We start from the raw sequence: 20,319 nt of genomic DNA on the forward strand, positions 1-20,319 counted from the left end.
TTGTCAAAAGAAAAAAAAAAAAAGAATAAATAATAATAGCTGCCTCTTTAGGAGGTTTCTGTTGCCCCTGGCTTGTGCTAAACAAATTCTGTAGACCAGCTGAGTGGGCTCCCCTAAAAACCTCTTGAACCAGGTGCTATGATTATTCCCATTTTCACATGGGAAAGCTGAGATCAGAGAGGTTGAGCTCGTGAAGTTCTCATGCTACATACAGTCACCAAAGCCTCAGAGCCCCTAACCACTCTGCTGTAACCCTGTGGGGGCCGTGATTGTCCCTATAAAGAGATGGGGAATGAGGCCTAGAGAGGCAGAGGGACTTGCTCAAGGTCACATAGTAAGGGGTGGAGTCAGGATTCCCACCCAAGCTTCTGTGTCCTATCTTCACTCTACAATATGGTTTCCTTAATTATTTTTAAAAAGAAAGAAAGGAAAGAGGCCATATGCGGTGGTTCACGCCTGTCATCCCAGCACTTTGGGGGCTGAAGTAGGAGGATTGCTTGAGGCCAGGAGTTCAAGACCAGCCTGGGCAACATAGTGAGACCCCATCTCTATCAAAAACACAAAAAATTAGCTGGGCATGGTGGCTCGTGCATGTAGTCCCAGCTACTCGGGAGGCTGAGGCACAAGAATTGCTTGAACCCAGGACGCGGAGGTTGCAGTGACCTGAGATTGTGTCGCTGTAGTCCTGCCTGGGCAACAGAGCGAGACTCTGTCTCAAAAAAAAGAAAGAAAAAAAGAAAAAAAAATAGAAGAAAAAAAATCCATGTGTCCATGTGTAAAATAGAGCTGTGGGGTTGAGGCCAGAGCGTGACCCCAAATCCTCAGTCCTCTCCGCTGGGGCCTCTTCTCCTTACAGCAGTTCTTGGGGTACGGCTGGGAACCTCCCAGCTTTCCATTTTCTTCATCCAATTCTCCCCGGGTCCTGACAGCTAAGGGGCCAAGGAGAAGAGGAAAGGGCTTTTGAGCAGCTAGTTAGTAAGAAAGGAGGAAATTTCCAGGCTAAGGGAGGACATTGGAAGGGGAGAGGTGGGCACCAGAAGGCATCCAGGTCTTCCAAAGTTAAGAATCCTCCAAGTTCACATTTATGGCCGAACCACCTTTCCATCCATCCTGCTAATAATTCTCCTCCTGCTTCTCAGTTCCTCATCTAGTGTGCGGCCTCCCCTTCTGCCCTGGGGCCCTCGGACTGACCATTGGCACAGGCCAGTTTTCTGCAGTGTCCCGGGCTCTGCTCCCTCTCTGACCACCTGGCCTCAGATGCTACCATCTGTGTGGTTGGCTGTTCTGCCTCTTCAGAGTGCGGTTCACACCTGCCTGCTGCATTTCCAAAGGGCGGTATCCAAAGGGCCCCACCCTGGAGACTGTGTTCTGGGGAAAATGGATGAGGTTCCAGGGGGTGTTTGGACGTCTTCAAATGTTGGAAGGCCTCGGCCTCTCTCAAGGATGAGGGAGGGCCTGGCCTGTGCCATTGGTTCTGAGCCTGTAAGAAGATGACAATGGCTGGGCACGGTGGCTCACACCTGTAATCCCAGCACTGTGGGAGGCCAAGGCGGGCGGATCACCTGAGGTCAGGTGTTCGAGACCAGCCTGGCCAACATGGTGAAACCCCGTCTCTACTAAAAGTATGAAAATTAGCTGGGCTTGGTGGTAGGCACCTGTAGTCCCAGCTACTCATAGCTTGAACCCAGGAGGCGGAGATTGCACGAGCCGAGATCGAGCCATTGCACTCCCGCCTGGGTGACAACAGTGAAACTCTGTCTCAGAAAAAAAAAAAAAAAAAAAAAAAAGATGAACACAGAAGATGAAAAAAGAGGATTTCCCAAGGCTCTGAACAGCCACAGAGCATCTGAGGATCCCAGCCCTGTGCCCTCACCACAGGCCGCAAAAGGTGGGAGGGAGCTTGGCAAGGATGGTGGACGGACCAGGCCTCCTCTGAAATGTCTTCCTACTTTCAGAGTCTATAAAATCATCCAAGGAGGCAGGGATTAGGAGGAATGGTTGAAAATGATGACTCACAAGAAGGCAGACTGGGTAACTACTAGAAGCATCAAGGAGGGGAGTTCACAGGAGGCAGAAGGAGAGCTCATTAGCTAATTTTGTATTTCACAACATATGAGGAAGCAAAACACTCTCTGGGTTGCCAAATCCGTGTCACACAAATTTCTATGTGCCTGCACTTATGAGAGAGCTCAAGTTCTCTCTCAGAACTGTGTTCTGATTTTACACACAGCTCTTAGAAGCCTGACTTAGAGTCAAAAGGCCAGTAAGGCTCCACCTTCAAGAGAACTGTCATCCACAACAGCTGATAGGTGACGAGACAGATTGAAAGGTGATCAAAATCAGACTACAGAATCCCACAAAGAAAGCGTCTGGGAGCCATTTAGTGTAGGAACAAGTAGCTCAGTACTGCAGATAGCCCAGGATAATAACTATGTTCCTGTAATGGCTCCAGGCCATCAATGAAAAGCTCTAATTATATTCAGGGCAAGTTGCTGAGAAGATAAGAAAATGTATATTATCATTTAAAATGGGTCTTTAAAGGGATTTGTTTTGTTTTTATATGTGGGTGAAAGGCACATTTAAGTTCTCTGGAAAGTTCAGTTGTATGACCCACTCATTGCTTAATATAGCTACCAGAATCTAGTCATTCTGAATCTAGTGATTATGAATTTACATATTTACCTAAGAGAAATGAAAGCATATGTCTATGCTAAGGGTTGCACACAAGTGTTTACAGATTCACTGTAACAGCTGCAAACTGGAAACGATCATAAACAAGGAAAGGGATAAGCAAACTGTGGTACATCCATACAATAGAATATTACTCAGCAACAAAAAGAATGAACCACGGATACACAGCAACAGCATGAATTAATTTCAGAATAATTATGCTGAGTGAAAGAAGTCAAACAAATAAGCGTACTTACTGAACGATTCCATTTCTATGAAACACTAGGAAATGCAAGCTAATCCGTAGTAACAGAAAGCAGATTGGTGGTTGCCTGGGGATGGGAGGGGGTGGAACGGGAATCACAGGGAGGGATTCCCAAGGGGCATGAGGCAACTTTTGGAGGTTATAGATATATTCATCATGTTGATTGTAATGGTGGGTTTCCTGGATGTGTACATATTTTAAAATGTATCAAATTGTACATTTCCTTCCTTCCTTCCTTCCTTCCCTCCCTCCCTTTCTTTCTTTCTCTTTCTCTTTTCCTTCCTTCCCTTTCCTTCCCTTTTTCCTTCCTTCCTTCCTTCTCTTTCTCTCTCTCTCTCTCTCTCTCTTTTTCTTTCTTCTAGAAGTATGAAAATTAGCCAGGCTTGGTGGTAGGCACCTATAGTCCCAGCTACTCATTCTTTCTTTCTTTCTACTTCCTTCCTTCTTTCTTTCTTCTTTTATATTTTTCTGAGACTGACTCTCCCCGTTGTGCAGGCTGGAATGCAGTGGCTCGGCTTGGGCAACAGGCTGTTATCACCTACTGAGCTGGTGTTTGCTCAGATAAGTAGGTGATACCACCTCAGCTCAGCTCACTGCAACTTCCACCTCCCAGGTTCTAGCAATTCTCCTGCGTCACCCTCCTGAGTAGCTGGAACTACAGGCGCATGTCACCATGCCCGACTAATTTTTATCTTTTTAGTAGAGTTGGGTTTCGCCACTGTTGGCCAGGCTGGTCTCAAACTCTGGAGCTCAAGTGAGCTGCCCACCTCAGCCTCCCAAAGTGCTAGGATTACAGGTGTAAGCCACCGTGCCCGGCCAAATTGTACCTTTTAAATATCTACAAGTCATACATACCATTGACATAGGTATGTCAATGATAACTCAGTAAAGCTATAAAAGGTAAAGTTTTCCATAATATGTCCTGGGCTTCCTCATGCTCCCTATCAGGCAGAGTCCCCCTTGCCATGCTTCTTGGCCCCCACCCTCTTGTCTTCACCCGCACACAACCATCCAAACTTCCCTTCTATGTTAGGGGATGTAGGAGAAGAGTGGGCATGATGGAGGAGCCGTACCTGAATCCGGAAGGTCAGGATCTGGTTCCATATCGGGTTGTCGGTTTGCGTCTGCATGTGCGTCCTAAGCTGGAATGTGCCAAAGCAGTGTTGGTGCCAGCCTGCCCCTCCTCCCTCCACTGGCCTCACCTTCCAGCTCTTCCTGTCCAGCCCCCGGTGGCCACTGTCTGCACACAGACGTGCTCGGGCTCATCCCTGCTCTCAAGACACCTGCACAACTTCTCAGCAGCAACAGCACCAGTCCTCTGTGTACTTATCCGAAGTGTTTGCCAGATTTAGATTCCTCATATTTTTCCTTAAGTCAGCTTTCAATAGACCTCATTTTTAAACAGCTGTAGGGCTACTAACCTTACTATATGCTGTAGGGCTACTAACCTTACTATATGAGTGTATACACATAGATTTTGCTAGATAAATTCTAAGATTCCAAAAGAAAAATGGGTAAAAACACAGCTAATGGCAGCAGCACGCCTCTTTCAAAACCATCAGTTGACTTCATTTTTAAGCAGTGGTATCTGTGAAACCAAGTGTTACTTGGCCTTATTAAACCTTTTAAGGTACACAAGATGAACACAGAAGTATCAAAATTTTTGAAAACTGTGTGTCACTTACCACCTGAGAACGTTTCACCTAGCCTTGGAGGTACCCAACCACTCACTGGGACATACTCAGTATGGTGGTTTTAAATATGTCCACAATTTCTTTGGTACTCCTCCCTTCAAAAGATAGACATTATTTTCTCTCTACTTATGTGTGGGCTGGATTTAATGACTTGCTTGCAAAAAATAGAATGTGGTAGAAATTCTGCTTGGCAAATACGGAAACAAATCTATTTACCTTTAACCTAGCATTCTCCGAATCTGAACATAGGACCCTTTTTCACCCATGACACCCAACAGCACACTTTGGAAAATGCTATTCTGTATTCATAGAGGTTCACGGAATGTCAGCAACTCTCTCGCCCAGAACCTTCGTTTACACATGAAGAAACTGAGGAATGGTGACAGTTTCAGTGTTGTTCACTCATTGGCATGTTTCACTCATGCACTCATTCTTCTACATGTATTTGGTTTTGGGGGGGCATGTGGCATGCAGAGAATAAGACATGGCCTCCACCTGCACAGAGGTCCAGGTGCAGGGGTGCATGCTTCTCTCAGTGGGTGACTGGGAGATGACTCCTGTGGTCTTGCCTACCGGGCCACCCTCCTCTCCACACTACTTTCTCTAGGTGCCAGTCTCTCTAGGTCTCAGAACATTTCTACACTTACCTTTTCCCCAATTAGTTCCACCTCCAACTGAGGATTCACTGACTGCTGTTTCTCTATGAACAACAAGTTAAAAGACATCTGAGCCAGCAGCATATTTTTTCAGGGGGAGGGAATAGAGTGGAGACAGAACAACTGAAAACCCTCCCCTATAATTTAGAGGGGTGCCCCCCGGGCAGACCTGTCTCCAGTTACCACCACGCCCCTTCTTCTTCCACACAATGGCATGGGGTGGGGGGACATAGGGAGCCTTGAGTCTGCATCTGGCCGTCATAGGCCGGGGGTGTGAGGCCCATTTGAAAGGGTGTCCATGGCACTTCCACAGGACAAGTCTCGGGACATTCCAGTCTCACCCTGTCCCCCTACCCCAAACCGTAGTTTAGTATCAAAAGGAATGAGGAAATTCCATGAGGATCCAGGGTACCACCGTGTAGGGAACCTCAGGGCTGCTCCCTCCCCTGCACCCGGACTCTCACTGAGGTGAAGGTCCTCTGCGCAGTAGATGAAGAACTGTAAGTAAGCCATGTTGATCGGGACTACCGCTGACTTGAAGATCTGAATATCGGTGTCATCGGCCCCATACAGCTGCTTTTGATCTATCTGGAGGGACCAGAGAGCTGATATAGTCAAGGTCATGTGGAGGTCACAGGTAAGGACCCCAGACTTTGCTTCCCCAACCTCCCACTTGGTGCAGGGGGATGGGACAACCCCACAGTGGCTCAGCGGACAAAGGAGAGACCCCACAGTGGCTCAGCGGACAAAGGAGAGACCCCACAGTGGCTCAGCGGACAAAGGAGAGACCCTACAGTGGCTCAGCGGACAAAGGAGAGACCCCACAGTGGCTCAGCGGACAAAGGAGAGATCTGATGGTCAACGCCCAGGGTGAGGCTCAGGGGTGCCCCCAGGAGGCAGCCAGGATAGGATAGGTTCCTGGGGCATTAGGGGCAGCTCACCAGGGCCTGGTCTCCCACACCGAGGGCACAGATGGTGACTTTCAGGTAGCCTGTCACACCACTGCCGGGGTTATTTGGTTGGCAGAGGCCTAGCCATTTCCTTAGGAGTGTGTGACCTGGAGAGGCAGAGGGGCCATGGGAGATCTGCCTCCAGCCTCCTTCCCTCTCCCCTGAAACCAGCCTTTGTTTTAGGAGGAGGGGAAGGTGGAAATACGTCTCAGGCATCCTGTGTTCTACCCAGTGGCGGAGGAAAAGGGGAGTCACGTGTACCATGAAGCAATGATAGCGTGCTCACAAGGCTGCCAGCTGTTGCCTCTAGGAAACAGGGACCCCTGTTTATGCCTTGGGAACCTACTGTTCTTACTGTGGCCTGGTCTGGAACCAGGCACTGTAGAGGCAACCATTTTCCTCAACCTGGTGTGTATGTTATAGCCAGGTAGGGTGGGAACTTCCACTCAAACTTTAATCTCCCAATACTGGCCTCAAAAAATAGAAATCTAACCCAGGATGGTAATAAAAGGCCAGCACTTGACTGAAAGGGATGCCCTGAGTTTTTCGGAGAAAGATGCTACTATTATAAAGTAAAACAGGCCAGGCGCGGTGGCTCACGCCTGTAATCCCAGCACTTTGGGAGGCTGAAGTGGGTGGATCACCTGAGGTCAGGAGTTCGAGATCAGCCTGGCCAATGTGGTGAAACCCCATCTCTACTAAAAATAAAAAATTAGCTGGGTATGGTGGCGCATGCCTGTAGTCCCAGCTACTTGGGAGGCTGAAGCAGGAGAATCGCTTGAACCCAGTAGGCAGAGGTTGCAGTGAGCCGAGATCGAGCCACTGCACTCCAGCCTGGGTGACAGAGCGAGACTCCATCTCAAAAAATATAATTAAATTAAAACATAAGGTAAAATAAAATACCACAATGTACAGTAAAATATTATCAAATACAGAAAATCATTTACAACCTCTAATACTTCCCTCCACCCATGTGTTGGACGTATGGGGATTTTAAGGTATTCTGACCCCTGGCCTGATTTTTCTCAGAAGACATACATATTTGCCATAAGTGTTACCTACCCGGAGAATGGTAGATAAACCCAATATCTGTCTGGAAAGACAAGAGTGGGGTGAGAATTAGTTAGGGCCTGCAGCCAAGATTTGTAATATCAACTAACCTGACCCAACTACTAGCTGTTGGGGCTTCAGTATGTTCTCTGCCCTAACTCCTTTCATCTTTACAGCAGCCTGGGAGGTAGGCCCATTATCACCTCTACTCTGCAGAGGAAGATACTGAGTTTGAGAGAGGTGCCCAAAGTCTTACAACCAGCCAGTGAGAAAGCCTGCATGGAAAATGTCCTCAACACTGCGCTGTGCCACCCCCTCGGCCAACACAGCCCGACTCTACCCTACTCCTGGGTCCGGGAAGGGCTCACTGCTCCTGGGGAAGAGGATGGTTAAGGTAAGAGGTAGGAGTTGATAAAGAAACTACGGGTTTTCTCTTTCCCCTTGGAGACAGTTTCTGACACAGAGGTTTGAGGAATGTGGTTCGGGATGGAAGGTGACATATGTGGGGCAAGCTGCTACGGAACATTAGGGCCACCCATACTGTGTTCTTAGATACAGCAACACAGCACAGTCCATCAAAGAAAAGCTTGATAAATTGGACTTCATCAAAAGGAAAATTTTTGCTTTTGAAAGACACCGTTAAGAAAATGAATAGGCTGGCCGGGCACGGTGGCTCAAGCCTGTAATCCCAGCACTTTGGGAGGCCGAGATGGGCGGATCACGAGGTCAGGAGATCGAGTCATCCTGGCTAACACGGTGAAACCCCATCTCTACTAAAAAATACACACACACACACAAAAAAAACCACTAGCCGGGCGAGGTGGCGGGCGCCTGTAGTCCCAGCTACTTGGGAGGCTGAGGCAGGAGAATGACGTGAACCCGGGAGGCGGAGCTTGCAGTGAACTGAGATCTGGCCACTGCTCTCCAGCCTGGGCGGCAGAGCGAGACTCCGTCTCAAAAAAAAAAAAAAAAAAGAAAAGAAAATGAACAGGCTGTTGGCCGGGTGTGGTGGCTCACTCCTGGAATCCCAGCACTTTGGGAGGCCGAGGCGGGTGGATCACGAAGTCAGGAGATCGAGACCATCCCAGCTAATATGGTGAAACCCCGTCTCTACTAAAACTACAAAAAAATTAGCCGGGCGAGGTGGCGGGCGCCTGTAGTCCCAGCTACTGGGGAGGCTCAGGCAGGAGAATAGCGTGAACCTGGGAGGCAGAGCTTGCAGTGAGCCGAGATTGTGCCACTGCACTCCAGCCTGGGTGACAGAGCAAGACTCTGTCTCGAAAAAAAAAAAAAAGAAAGAAAATGAATGGGCTGTCATACTCTGGAAGAAAATATTAGCAAATCATATATCAATAGTTAGAAAACAAACAATCCAAGGAAAACAAGCTAAAGGTTTGAACAGACACTTCACCAAAGAAGATATACAGATGACGAGCACATGAAAAGATGTTCAACATCATTAGTCATCAGGAAGGTTTAAATTAAAATCACAACGAAATACTACTACACACCGTTAGAATGGCTAAAATAGAAAAGATGGACTAGATCAAGTATTGTGGAGAATGTGGGGCAACTGGAACTCTAATACACTGCTGGTGGGCATGTACAGTGGCACAACCTATTTGGAATTTTGGAAAAAAACTTTTAGAAAATTTCCTTCAAAAGTTAAACACACACCTCTGGGTGCAGTGGCTCATACCTGTAATCCCAGCACTTTGGGAGGCCAAGGCAGACTAATACAAAAATTAGCCAGGCATGGCGGCATGCACCTGTAATCCCAGCTACTCGGGAGGTTGAGGCAGGAGAATCGCTTGAACCTGGGAGGTGGAGGCTGCAGTGAGCTGAGATTGCACCGCTGCACTCCAACCTTGGTGACAGAGTGAAACTCTGTCTCAAAAAAAAAAAAAAAAAAAGTTGACTGGGTGCGGTGGCTCACGCCTGTAATCCCAGCACTTTGGGAGGCCAAGGCAGGTGGATCACAAGGTCAGGAGTTCGAGACCAGCCTGGTCAACAGTCTCTACTAAAAATACAAAAATTAGCCACACGTAGTGGCAGGTGCCTGTAATCCCAGCTACTTGGAAGGCTGAGGCAGGAAAATCATTTGAACCCAGGAGAGGGAGGTTGCAGTGAGCTGAGATCAAGCCATTACTCCAGCCTGGGTGATAGGGCAAGACTCCAACTCCAAAAAAAAAAAAAGTTAAACATGTACCACATATACCTACCGTATGATTTAGTCATTCTGCTTCTACATATTTTCCCAAGAGAAATTAAAGCTTATGTCTACACTCAGATTTGTACACAAATGTTTACACAGCCTCATTATAGCAGCCTCAGACTGGAAACAATCTAAATGTCCATTCACAAGGGAATGGATAATTAAACTGCGGTACATCCATACGCTGGACTATTACTCAGCAGTAAAAAGGAATGCACTACTGACAAATGCAACAACATGGGTGAATCTCAGAATAGCAATGCTGAGGGAAAGAAAGCAGGCACAAAAGGGTAGAGAATGTATGATTCTATTGATAAGAACTAAAGGAAATAATTATCTATTAATGTGAACTCTAGGAAAGAAACGTTCGCATAATAACAGAAAGCAGATCAGTGATTGTCTGGGAATGCAAGGGGGTGGGATGGGGAATGAGACAGAGTGATTCCCAAGGCGCATTAGGCAACTTTTGGAGGTGACAGATGTGATGGGTATATCCATTATCTTAATTGTGATGATGTTTTCTTCCTGGGTGTGCACATATTTTTAATATATCAAGTTGCACATTTTAAATATGTACAATTCATTGTATGTCAATGACACTTCAATAAATCCATAATATAAAAAAAACAGGGCAAGGCACGGTGGCTCATGCCTGTAATCCCAGCGCTTTGGGAGGCAGAGGCGGGTGGATCACTTGAAGCCAGGAGTTTGAGACGAGCCTGGTCAACATGGTGAAACCCCATCTCTACTAAAAATACAAAAATTTGCCGGGCGTGGTGGCGCATGCCTGTGGTTCCAGCTATCCTGGGGGGCTTTGGCGGGAGAATCGCTTGAACCCGGGAGGCAGAGGATGCAGTGAGCCGAGATTGCACCACAGCACTCAAGCCTGGGTGACAGAGCAAGACTGTCTCTCTCTCGCCCTCTCTCTCTCTCTCTCTCTCTCTCTCTCTCTCTCTCTCTCTCTATATATATATATATATATATATATATAAATTAAAAAATAAAAAAACAGAATAAGGCCGGGCGTGGTGGCTCACGCCTGTAATCCCAGCACTTTGGGAGGCCGAGGTGGGCGGATCACAAGGTCAGGAGATCGAGACCATGGTGAAACCCTGTCTCTACTAAAGATAGAAAAAAAATTAGCCGGGCGCAGGGGCGGGCGCCTGTAGTCCCAGCTACTCGGGAGGCTGAGGCAGGAGAATGGCGTGAACCCGGGAGGCGGAGCTTGCAGTAAGCCGAGATTGCGCCACTGCACTCCAGCCTGGGCGACAGAGCGAGACTCCGTCTCAAAAAAAAAAAAAAAAAAAAAAAAAACAGAATAAAAACTCAGTCACTTCTAGTGAAGCAACAGATCCAGACGGTGATCATCATTAGTCGTTAACAACATAAAATGAGAGACCAGCAGACATTTTGTGCCTTCTGTTAAAGTCCCTTTGCCAACTAATTGGTTGAGACTGATCTAAACTCTAGATAGGGAAGCGGGGTGGGGGGAATGCAAAATGATCCCCTGAAGATGAAATCAGCAAAACCCAGACCAGAGAAAATGCTACAGGTCCAACTACCCAGTTTCTTTAACAAATAAGTTGCAAATTAAAAAAAAGAAGAGGAAGTGGGGGGAACAGAGAGGACCAACAGAGTAAAAGGAAACTAAAATGCATATTAACCACTTGCAATGAATGGATCTGGTTTGGAATCCTGATTTGTTTTTTGTTTTTGTTTTTATGAGACAGAGTCTCTCTCTGTCGCTCAGAGTGGAGTGCAGTGGCAAAATCTTGGCTCACTGCAACCTGTACCTCCTGGTTTCAAATGATTCACCTGCCTCGGCCTCAGGAGTAGCTGGGATTACAAGCATGTGCCACCATGCCCAGCTAATTTCTGTATTTTTAGTAGAGATGGCCATGTTGGCCATGCTGGTCTTGAACTCCTGACCTCAGGTGATCCGCCTGCATTGGCCTCCCAAAGTTCTGGGATTACAGGTGTAAGCCACTGTGCCCAGCCTGGAATCTTGATTTGAACAAAGTGTAAAAGGAATATGTAAAACAATTAGGGGAATTTGAACACTGACTAGGTATTTAATGCTACCTAGGAATTATGAAGGTTTTTAGATGTGATAATTGTATGTGGTTATGCTTAATAAAATCCTTATGTTTTCGCAATACATACTGAAATGTAGAAAGATAAAATGATATGATGCTTGAGATTTGATTCAAAATAATTCAGTGGTGAAGGGGAAGGGGGCTAGGTGTAGGTAAAACACAATTGACTGTGAATTGATGAAGATGAGTGATGAGGATATGGGAGTTCATGATACCAAAATAAAAATAAAAAAAAAATAAGCTCGGCTGGGTGCGGTGGGCACATGCCCGTAATCCCAGCACGTTGGGAGGCTGAGGTGGGAGGACGGCTTGAGTCTAGGAGTTCTAGACTAGGCTGGGTAACATAGTGAGACCCACTCGCTACAAAAAAAATTTAAAAATTAGCCAGGTATGGTGGTGCACACCTGTAGCCCTAGCTACTTGGGAGGCTGAGGTGGGAGGACTGCTTGAGCCTGGGAGTTCGAGGCTGCAGTGAGCCGTGATCGCATCACTGCACTCCAGCCTGGGTGACAAAGCAAGATCACATCTCAAAGGAAAAAAAAAAAGAAGCTCGGTTAAACTCAGGTTTTCTGTGACCTCTATAACTTAGTCAGTTTATGTCACTGGTCACTGTCTAGAAATCATGCGGTGGCCTTTGTCAAGAGCACAACATTTTTCACCTCCTACCATCTAACATTTCTAGAATCCCTCTCTATGTTTTTTCCAAGGGTGGTCCCCCTTTACTAACGTTGTAGATTTAGTAAATAAAAATAGAAGAGACCCACTTAAATTAAAATTTCACATAAACAATGACGACTTGGTTAATACACATATGTCCCTGCAATATTTGGTGAGAAGCCATGTAATATTTGGGATATACTTATATTTAAAATGTATTTTTTTGTTTATCTGAGATTAAATGTAACCGGGCATCCTGTATTTAACGTAGCAACCTACCTTTTCCTGATTTTTTTTTTTTTTTTTTTTGAGACAGAGTCTCGCTCTGTCGCCCAGGCTGGAGTGCAGTGGCCGGATCTCAGCTCACTGCAAGCTCCGCCTCCCAGGTTTACGCCATTCTTCTGCCTCAGCCTCCCGAGTAGCTGGGACTACAGGTGCACGCCACCACGCCCGGCTAGTTTTTTTTTGTATTTTTTAGTAGAGACGGGGTTTCACCGGGTTAGCCAGGATGGTCTCCATCTCCTGACCTCATGATCCGCCTGTCTCGGCCTCCCAAAGTGCTGGGATTACAGGCTTGAGCCACCGCGCCCGGCGCTTTTCCTGATCTTTTTGGATTTGGAGAATGTTAGTTTAGTCCATCATGACTGCAAACTCTCCTAATCTCTCAGCCTGTCTTTCCAAATCACATCTTTTCACTCTGTCCTCAAAGGCAGCAATCTTTCTCTGAGTTTCCCTAACATATAAGCTGACCTTTTGGATCCTCTGCTTCTACTTCCTGGAGGCAGAGATTTGAACTGTGTCCATAGTATCATGGCTGTGTGGAAATCAACATGACACCCCGAGCTTTATAAATGTTATATATACTTTAATCCTCACAATCACCCTCCAGATTGAGTATATTATTATCCCCCTTTTACAGATGAGGAAGTAGAGGCTCAGAATAACTTCTGTTAAGTCACCCAGTTGGTAGGTGGATACAAGTGTGGATCTTTCTTTTTTCTTTTCTTTTTTTTCTTTTTGAGACGGAGTCTCACTCTGTTGCCCAGGCTGGAGTGCAGTGGCTGTGATCTCGGCTCACTGCAAGCTCCGCCTCCCGGGTTCACGCCATTCTCCTGACTCAGCCTCCCAAGTAGCTAGGACTACAGGCGCCCGCCACCATGCCTGGCTAATTTTTTGTATTTTTAGTAGAGACGGGGTTTCACCGAGTTAGCCAGGATGGTCTCGATCTCCTGACCTCGTGATCTGCCTGCCTCGGCCTCCCAAAGTGCTGGGATTACAGGCGTGAGCCACTGCACCCAGCCGATGAAAATCCCAGTCCTTTTCCCTAGACTTGGGCATGGAGCCCAGCGTGGGTCTCTGCTATAACTGTTTCACCGAACGTCCTCCCATGTACAGTACTCACTTGAAATCTCCCGATCTCTGCTTTGTATCTCATTACTGAGGAGTTCACCACCTGCAAGGGAGTTCCCAGAAATATTTTAATTATTCACGATCCCAATTTCCCTCAGCCCCTGTAAGAGGAATAGCAAAGGCACATCCGGGATCCTCCTGACGTGCTGAATGCTTCTTAATGGGGCTGACACTTGCACATGGGTGCTCTCCCTTCACTCCCAGAGGAACCCTGTGAGGTTCACATTTTTAATTCCATTTTACTGATGAGGAAATTGATCAGAGAGGTCAATTTCCTGGCCCCAAGTCAACATAAAGCAAGGTGTTGCACTCAGCATTATCCATCACATGCTCTCCTGGTTGTTTCTTCTGTGCCTTTGTTCCCAAGAACATGTAAATTCTTCAAAGGAAGAGTCCTCTTTGTTCTCTTTGGCCCCGTGCTGGGCACATGGCAGACACCTGATGACCACATGTTCACCGTTGTTACTGGGCTCCCTTTGGTTAGGGAATGGAGTATTCTACTCACAAGGGCCTTTGGTGGCTTGAGAATCCTGGTACATGGGAAGGGGCTGCCCTGTTCACCTTGGCGCCCAGTTCAGGGCCGGGCAGTTGGCAGTCCACAACGTTTGTTGAGGGAATGAGTAAATGAATGAATAATCTGGGTGCCAGGGGGTGAAGAAAGTTGGGGGGCGGGTGAGGAAGACAATCTGAAGTGCCCCTGGCTCTAAGGGCGGGGGCTGGAGCTGCAGCGCTTCCCAGTATTGAAGTGGGACAAGAAACACACCTTGCTGGGGACCAGTTTGGCTCCTCACCTGAATTAAGATGGTCTCATCAAAGAACTTTGCAGGAACCTCGTGAAAATTCTGGAAGAAGATCTGAGGCAGAGAGAATTGGGGTAGAGTGGACGATGTCTTCCACCACTTCACCCAAGCACCCGGTAAACCCGAAAGCTCAGAATAATGTGCTTCTTCCCACAACTTTACCCATTTCAATGGGTTTACGAGAACAGGTTGAGTATTCTTAATCCACAAATCTGAAATCAAAAATGCTCCAAAATCTGAAACTTTCTGAGTGCCAACATGACCCTGAAAGGAAATGCTGACTGGAGCGTTCTGGGTTTTGGATTTTTTTTTTTTTTTTTTTTTTTTTTTTTGAGACGGAGTCTCACGCTGTTGCCCAGGCTGGAGTGCAGTGGCGCGATCTTGGCTCACTGCAAGCTCCGCCTCCCGGGTTCCCGCCATTCTCCTGCCTCAGCCTCCTGAGTAGCTGGGACTACAGGCGCCCGCCACCGCGCCCGGCTAATTTTTTGTATTTTTAGTAGAGACGGGGTTTCACCGTGGTCTCGATCTCCTGACCTTGTGATCCGCCCGCCTCGGCCTCCCAAAGTGCTGGGATTACAGGCTTGAGCCACCGCGCCCGGCCGGGTTTTGGATTTTTATGTTACGAATGCTGAACCGGTACAATGCAAATATTCCAGATTCCCAAAAAAGTCTGAAATCCAAAACACTTCTGATACCATGCATTTTGGGTAAGGGATACTCAACTTGTGCCACTTCTCTCATGCTCCTCTAGAAGCAGAGGTCTCCCGGGCTGCTAGAGGGATTTCCCAGGTTTTTTTGTTTGTTTGTTTGTTTGTTTAGGGGGAGTCTTGCTCTGTTGCCCAGGTGGGAGTGTGGTGGTGCAATCTGAACTCACTGCAAGCTCCACCTCCTGGGTTCAAACGATTCTCCTGCCTCAGCCTCCTGAGTAGATGGGATTACAGGCACCCGCCACTGCGTGTGGCTATTTTTTGTCTTTTTACAAAAGAGACAGGGTTTCACCATATTGGTCAGGCTGGTCTCGAACTCCGGACCTCAGGTGATCCACTCACCACGGCCTCCCAAAGTTCTGGAATTACAGGCATGAGCCACCATGCCCAGTCTCCTGGAGGGTTTTCTGCCCAGAATGGGGAATGGTAGGAGATCCCTGGAGAACTCAGGACCCAGCTAGCTGCCTAGGATGGAGATTTGAGCCCACACCTCCTTCTAGATTGCCCTGCCAGTCCACTCTGTCCCTGCTCCCCGTGGCAGCTAGAAACTCCTTTCCCAAATGCAAACCTAGGCCTGTCACTCCGTTGCCGAAGTCCTCCATGGCTCCTGAGTAGTGTCCAGGATGGGACCCCAGCCCACACTGTAGGCTCCCCTCCAGCCAGTCTCCTCCAGCCACACCCATAGCTATAGTTCTGCTGTCAAGTCTGCGGCTTGCTTGGTTCTAGGCCTTTGAAAACACCATCCCTTTTTCCTGAATTATCTTTTCCCATCCCATCCGTCTTTCCCTGGTAAAATCTTCCTGCAGGGTTGCTGGAGCCCTTCTGAGTCCTCTCCGTCACCCCCAGCCTCATTACTCACTTACTCCTCCCAGCTTCCACTGTGCTTTTATCTTTTATTTGTTTATTTACTAACTAATTCAACAGGCATTTATGGAGCACCTACTGTACATCAGGCACAGTGCTACCATTTGGGGCTCCAGCAGCAATGGGACATACATGGTCTGGGTCTCTGCTTCAGACCTCCAGTAACAATGCTCCCAGACCTCTGCAAACCACGATCTGCTCCACTGTAATTGTTTATGGATTCATGAGCTGTGCCCCCACCAGCCCACCAGCTGCTCAGATGCAGGGCTCTGAGTTATCCTGTTCTGTATTTTCAGTGCTTGGCCCTCAGGAGACACTCAGTAAATGCTTGTGGAACAAACACATGATGACACCCTAGTCAAGGAGCAAGCTTGCAGGCTGCCCGCCCGGGATGCCCAGCCCTTGGCTGGCTCCTTGCCTGAGGTGCCCCGTTCAGCCCACCTCGTTAAAGAAAGGGTTGTTCCCCATCTTGATGCGTGTCTGGTGCTGCTGGCCTGCGATGGACACCTTCACCACTGGTTTGATGTTGTTGCCCATGAGCTGTCGGGCTTCAAACACCTTCACTCGAACCTAAGGGGAGAACACATGGGGAGCTGACGTTGAGGACCTTGGCCCCGCCTTCCCCAGCTGGGACACAATGTTCTGATAAGAAAACATTCTAGGCCAGGTGCAGTGAGTGGCTCATGCCTGTAATTCCAGCACTTTGGGAGGCCAAGGTGGGAGAATCGCTTGAGCCCAGGAGTTTGAGACCAGATTGACTGGGCAACATGGCAAAACCCCGTCTCTACAAAAAATTAGCTGGGCGTGGTGGTGCGTGCCTGTCTGTAATCCCAGCTACTTGGGAGGCTGAGGTGGGAGGATACCTGAGCCCAGAGGTCTAGACTGCAGTGAGCTGTGATTGTGCCACTGCACTCCAGCTTGGGCAACTGAGCAAGACTCCGTCTCAAATAAAAAGAAGAAAGAAAGAAAGAAAAGAAAAGAAAAGAAAGGAAGGAAGGAAGGAAGAGAAAGAAGAGAGAGAGGGAAAGGAAGGAAGGAAAGAAGGAAGGAAGGAAGGAGAAAAGGAAGGAAGGAAGGAAAATAAAGGAAGAAAGGAAAGAAAAGAAAAAGAGAAAGAAGAGAGAGGAAAGAAGGAAGGAAGAAAGAAAAAAGAAGGAAGGAAGGAAGAAAGAAAGAAAGAAAATAAAAGAGAAGAAAAAAAGAAAAAAAAAAGAAAGAATAAATATTCTCTCCGTACCACAGTGGAGAGAGACAATCCACTGGGAGAAGGCTAGGAGGCAATGGACTTGGAAAGGCTTGGAGAGACAGGCTTGGGTTATCAAGGCCCAGGAAGCCGTTGTAAAAGGAATTGGATCTTGTGAGGAGGACACTGGGGCTTTTGAAGAAGGTGCTTGGCGTGATAAGAGTGACATCTTTGAAAGGCCATTTTGGTTGAAGAACGGACAGGAGAGAGCTGGAGGCTGGGGGTTCAGGAGAAGGCTTGTGATGTGGTCCAGGGAAGAGATGGTGGTGGCTCAGGCCAGGGAATGGAAATGGTGGGGGGGAAATGGGAGCAGCTGGGTGACGTTAAGAGCTAGGACTTGAGGCCGGGTGCGGTGGCTCAAGCCTGTAATCCCAGCACTTTGGGAGGCCGAGACGGGCGGATCACAAGGTCAGGAGATCGAGACCATCCTGGCTAACATGGTGAAACCCCGTCTCTACTAAAAATACAAAAAACTAGCCGGGCGAGGTGGCGGGCGCCTGTAGTCCCAGATACCCAGGAGGCTGAGGCAGGAGAATGGCGGGAACCCGGGAGGCGGAGCTTGCAGTGAGCTGAGACCCGGCCACTGCACTCCAGCCTGGGCGACAGAGCGAGACTCCGTCTCAAAAAAAAAAAAAAAAAAAAGAGCTAGGACTTGGCTGGGTGCAGGAAGAGGAGCGGTCCAGGAGCCTCCCTGCCTCCTGGGCAAGGAGCAGGCCGGGGAGCAGGTAAAACCATGGCAGGAATGTTAGTCCACAGGCTAGAAGGTAGAGGGAAGTTGATAAGCCATGGGATGAGGGTTCCTGAATCCACACGGAAATGTGGGCCTTCCCACAGGTCCCCTCAGTCCCCAGCCTCTTCTGTACAGTTAATTTAACCTTCCCTGTGCCCTACTGCGTTTTGCCAACAACCAAGGACTCTGAGAGGGCAGGATCCCTGTCATCTGCGCTGCTTCCCCAGCAGGTACCAGGGCCTGCCAATGCACAGCCAGCCCTCCTACTGCCTCACTGGAGCCCTGTGGCTTCAGCTACAGGCAGAAGTTTCCAGAATGGCCACGGGAGGAGCAGGGGATGTGGCAAGGATCTGAGGGCCTGAAGCTGGGTCTGAAGCTCTGCCCTTCTACCATGACCTTGGGGAGGGGTGAGGACGGCCTGGGAACACAGCAAGCAAGGGTGTCAAGTGGGTCACCTGAACTTGCAACCTGGAGGGTCCTCACCTGAAAGTGCTGAGGCTTTGAGGACAGAGCCCTGTGCGCGGTGGAGCCAGGGACCATCAGTTTCTGCCTGGCCGCCTCTCTTGCCGTTATGCCCAGGAGGTCTTCAGCCCCTAGAGGGACATAGTCCAGGGTGGGCTGAAAGGCCCGGGGCCCAGGAGGTTTGAGGCATTTTCCCCATTCCACCATTCTGTCCCCAGTGACCGTCTCCTGACTAAAAGCATGGCCAAGAGGCCCCAACAGGGACGCATGTTCTCTGCAGAACATTACCATGGGCCCCCCCCACCCTCAGGAATTGTGGATTCCTGGACCTCGCTCCACACAGTGGGGCTGTTGGAGATGACCATCCTCATCTCTCTGCAGCCCCTTGGAGACTTACGTCTTGTATCTTATGGGTCTTATGTCTAGAGATGACAAATAGGCATATTGGGATGGCCTCAGCCAGATGTCTGGAGATCTGGCATCTAGACCCTGTAGCTTCCAGGGACCCTAGCCCGGTCACATTCCTTCTGTAGGCCTCAAGGGCTGGGTTTTGAAGGTCCCTAAGAAGCCATCCAGCTGTGCATGGAGAAAGGCAGGGTAAGCCCTTAAGGGTAAGCTCCAGGGAAGGACATACCTGTCTTCTCAATATCCCGGTGGCTCATGTGGGCCACCTGTAGGGTGACAGTACACTGCAAGACAAAGGCCGGGGAGCTGTAAGCCAGACCCCACCATCCTAGGACACAGCACCCAAGCCCTGCACAGTCTGGCTGGGTTCACGCCTGGTCCTCCCGGTGGGGGCCGTGATGCTAGCCATGGGATGGGGCCACACCACAGGCATCTGCACAGTCTGGGTGGAGGGAGGTTATAAATGGGTGAGGAGAGAGCAATGGGTTACAGTGGAGAGGATGTTTGTAGATTAAAGCAGCCACATGGTGGTGATGGTGGCAGAAAAGGATGCAGGAGAGTGGGGAGGAGAGGTGACTTGAGCCCAGAACACAGATGCTAGCAGTTCTTCCCTGAGCCCAACATCTCATGAGCTCATGTGGGGCCCCTGCACACTCCTGCCTTTTTTTTTTTTTTTTTTTTTTTTTTTTTTTTTTTTTTGAGGCGGAGTCTCGCTCTGTCGCCCAGGCTGGAGTGCAGTGGCCGGATCTCAGCTCACTGCAAGCTCCGCCTCCCGGGTTCCCGCCATTCTCCTGCCTCAGCCTCCCGTGTAGCTGGGACTACAGGCGCCGCCACCACGCCTGGCTAATTTTTTGTATTTTTAGTAGAGACGGGGTTTCACTGTGTTAGCCAGGATGGTCTCGATCTCCTGACCTCGTGATCCGCCCGTCTCGGCCTCCCAAAGTGCTGGGATTACAGGCTTGAGCCACCGCGCCCGGCCCCACTCCTGCCTTTTAATTGAGCTCCTTTCTTCATGTGTTCCCATGACCCACCCAGCCTCCAGACTGTCACCAGGATGGCCCCTGAACACCCCAAGTGTCTAAATGATCAAAGTTAAATGGCAATTCACCAGCGTGGACCACAAGGCCCTTCACCTCTAGCTCTTGGTCGCCCACACAACCTCAGTTCTCCCACCTCCACGTGCCCCCCTTCCGGTGCCAACAGTGCAGCATACCTTCCCTCATCCTGCCTCCTGCTCCACCCACTTTATGCCCCTGCCTGGGCTGGTCTTCCACTCCTGTCCATTGGGGAAACTCAGGCCTCTGCTTACAACTCAACTGACAGACTGAATGCGCCTTGGCTTACGATGGGATCACATCCTGATAAACTCATTGTAAGTCAACAATATCGTGTGTCCATCCATTGTAAGTCACAGACTGTCTGCATACAAATGGACAATGGTCAAA

General features: G+C 48.8%; 1 protein-coding gene across 19 annotated transcripts in view; it reads right to left on the reverse strand.

The window, feature by feature from the left end:
* LOC105490045 (fer-1 like family member 5) overlaps positions 1 to 20,319 on the reverse strand; it is a 66,032-nt gene that overhangs the window by 40,252 nt on the left and 5,461 nt on the right. For 17 of the 19 annotated variants that reach the window (XM_071077330.1, XM_071077324.1, XM_071077325.1 and 14 more), the window contains 10 exons: positions 19,104 to 19,158; positions 18,491 to 18,600; positions 16,476 to 16,604; positions 14,455 to 14,517; positions 13,656 to 13,706; positions 7,298 to 7,328; positions 6,227 to 6,342; positions 5,750 to 5,873; positions 5,277 to 5,329; positions 4,009 to 4,077 (listed from right to left, as the gene is read on the reverse strand). In XM_071077330.1, the coding sequence (XP_070933431.1) occupies positions 4,009 to 4,077; positions 5,277 to 5,329; positions 5,750 to 5,873; positions 6,227 to 6,342; positions 7,298 to 7,328; positions 13,656 to 13,706; positions 14,455 to 14,517; positions 16,476 to 16,604; positions 18,491 to 18,600; positions 19,104 to 19,158 (801 nt within the window). The remainder of the gene's footprint in view (positions 1 to 4,008; positions 4,078 to 5,276; positions 5,330 to 5,749; positions 5,874 to 6,226; positions 6,343 to 7,297; positions 7,329 to 13,655; positions 13,707 to 14,454; positions 14,518 to 16,475; positions 16,605 to 18,490; positions 18,601 to 19,103; positions 19,159 to 20,319) is intronic. The other 2 variants (XM_071077335.1, XM_024795456.2) reach the window with 2 other exon arrangements.

This window comes from Macaca nemestrina, chromosome 13 (genome assembly GCF_043159975.1).
Source record: "Macaca nemestrina isolate mMacNem1 chromosome 13, mMacNem.hap1, whole genome shotgun sequence".
In the NCBI taxonomy this organism is placed as follows: domain Eukaryota; kingdom Metazoa; phylum Chordata; class Mammalia; order Primates; family Cercopithecidae; genus Macaca; species Macaca nemestrina.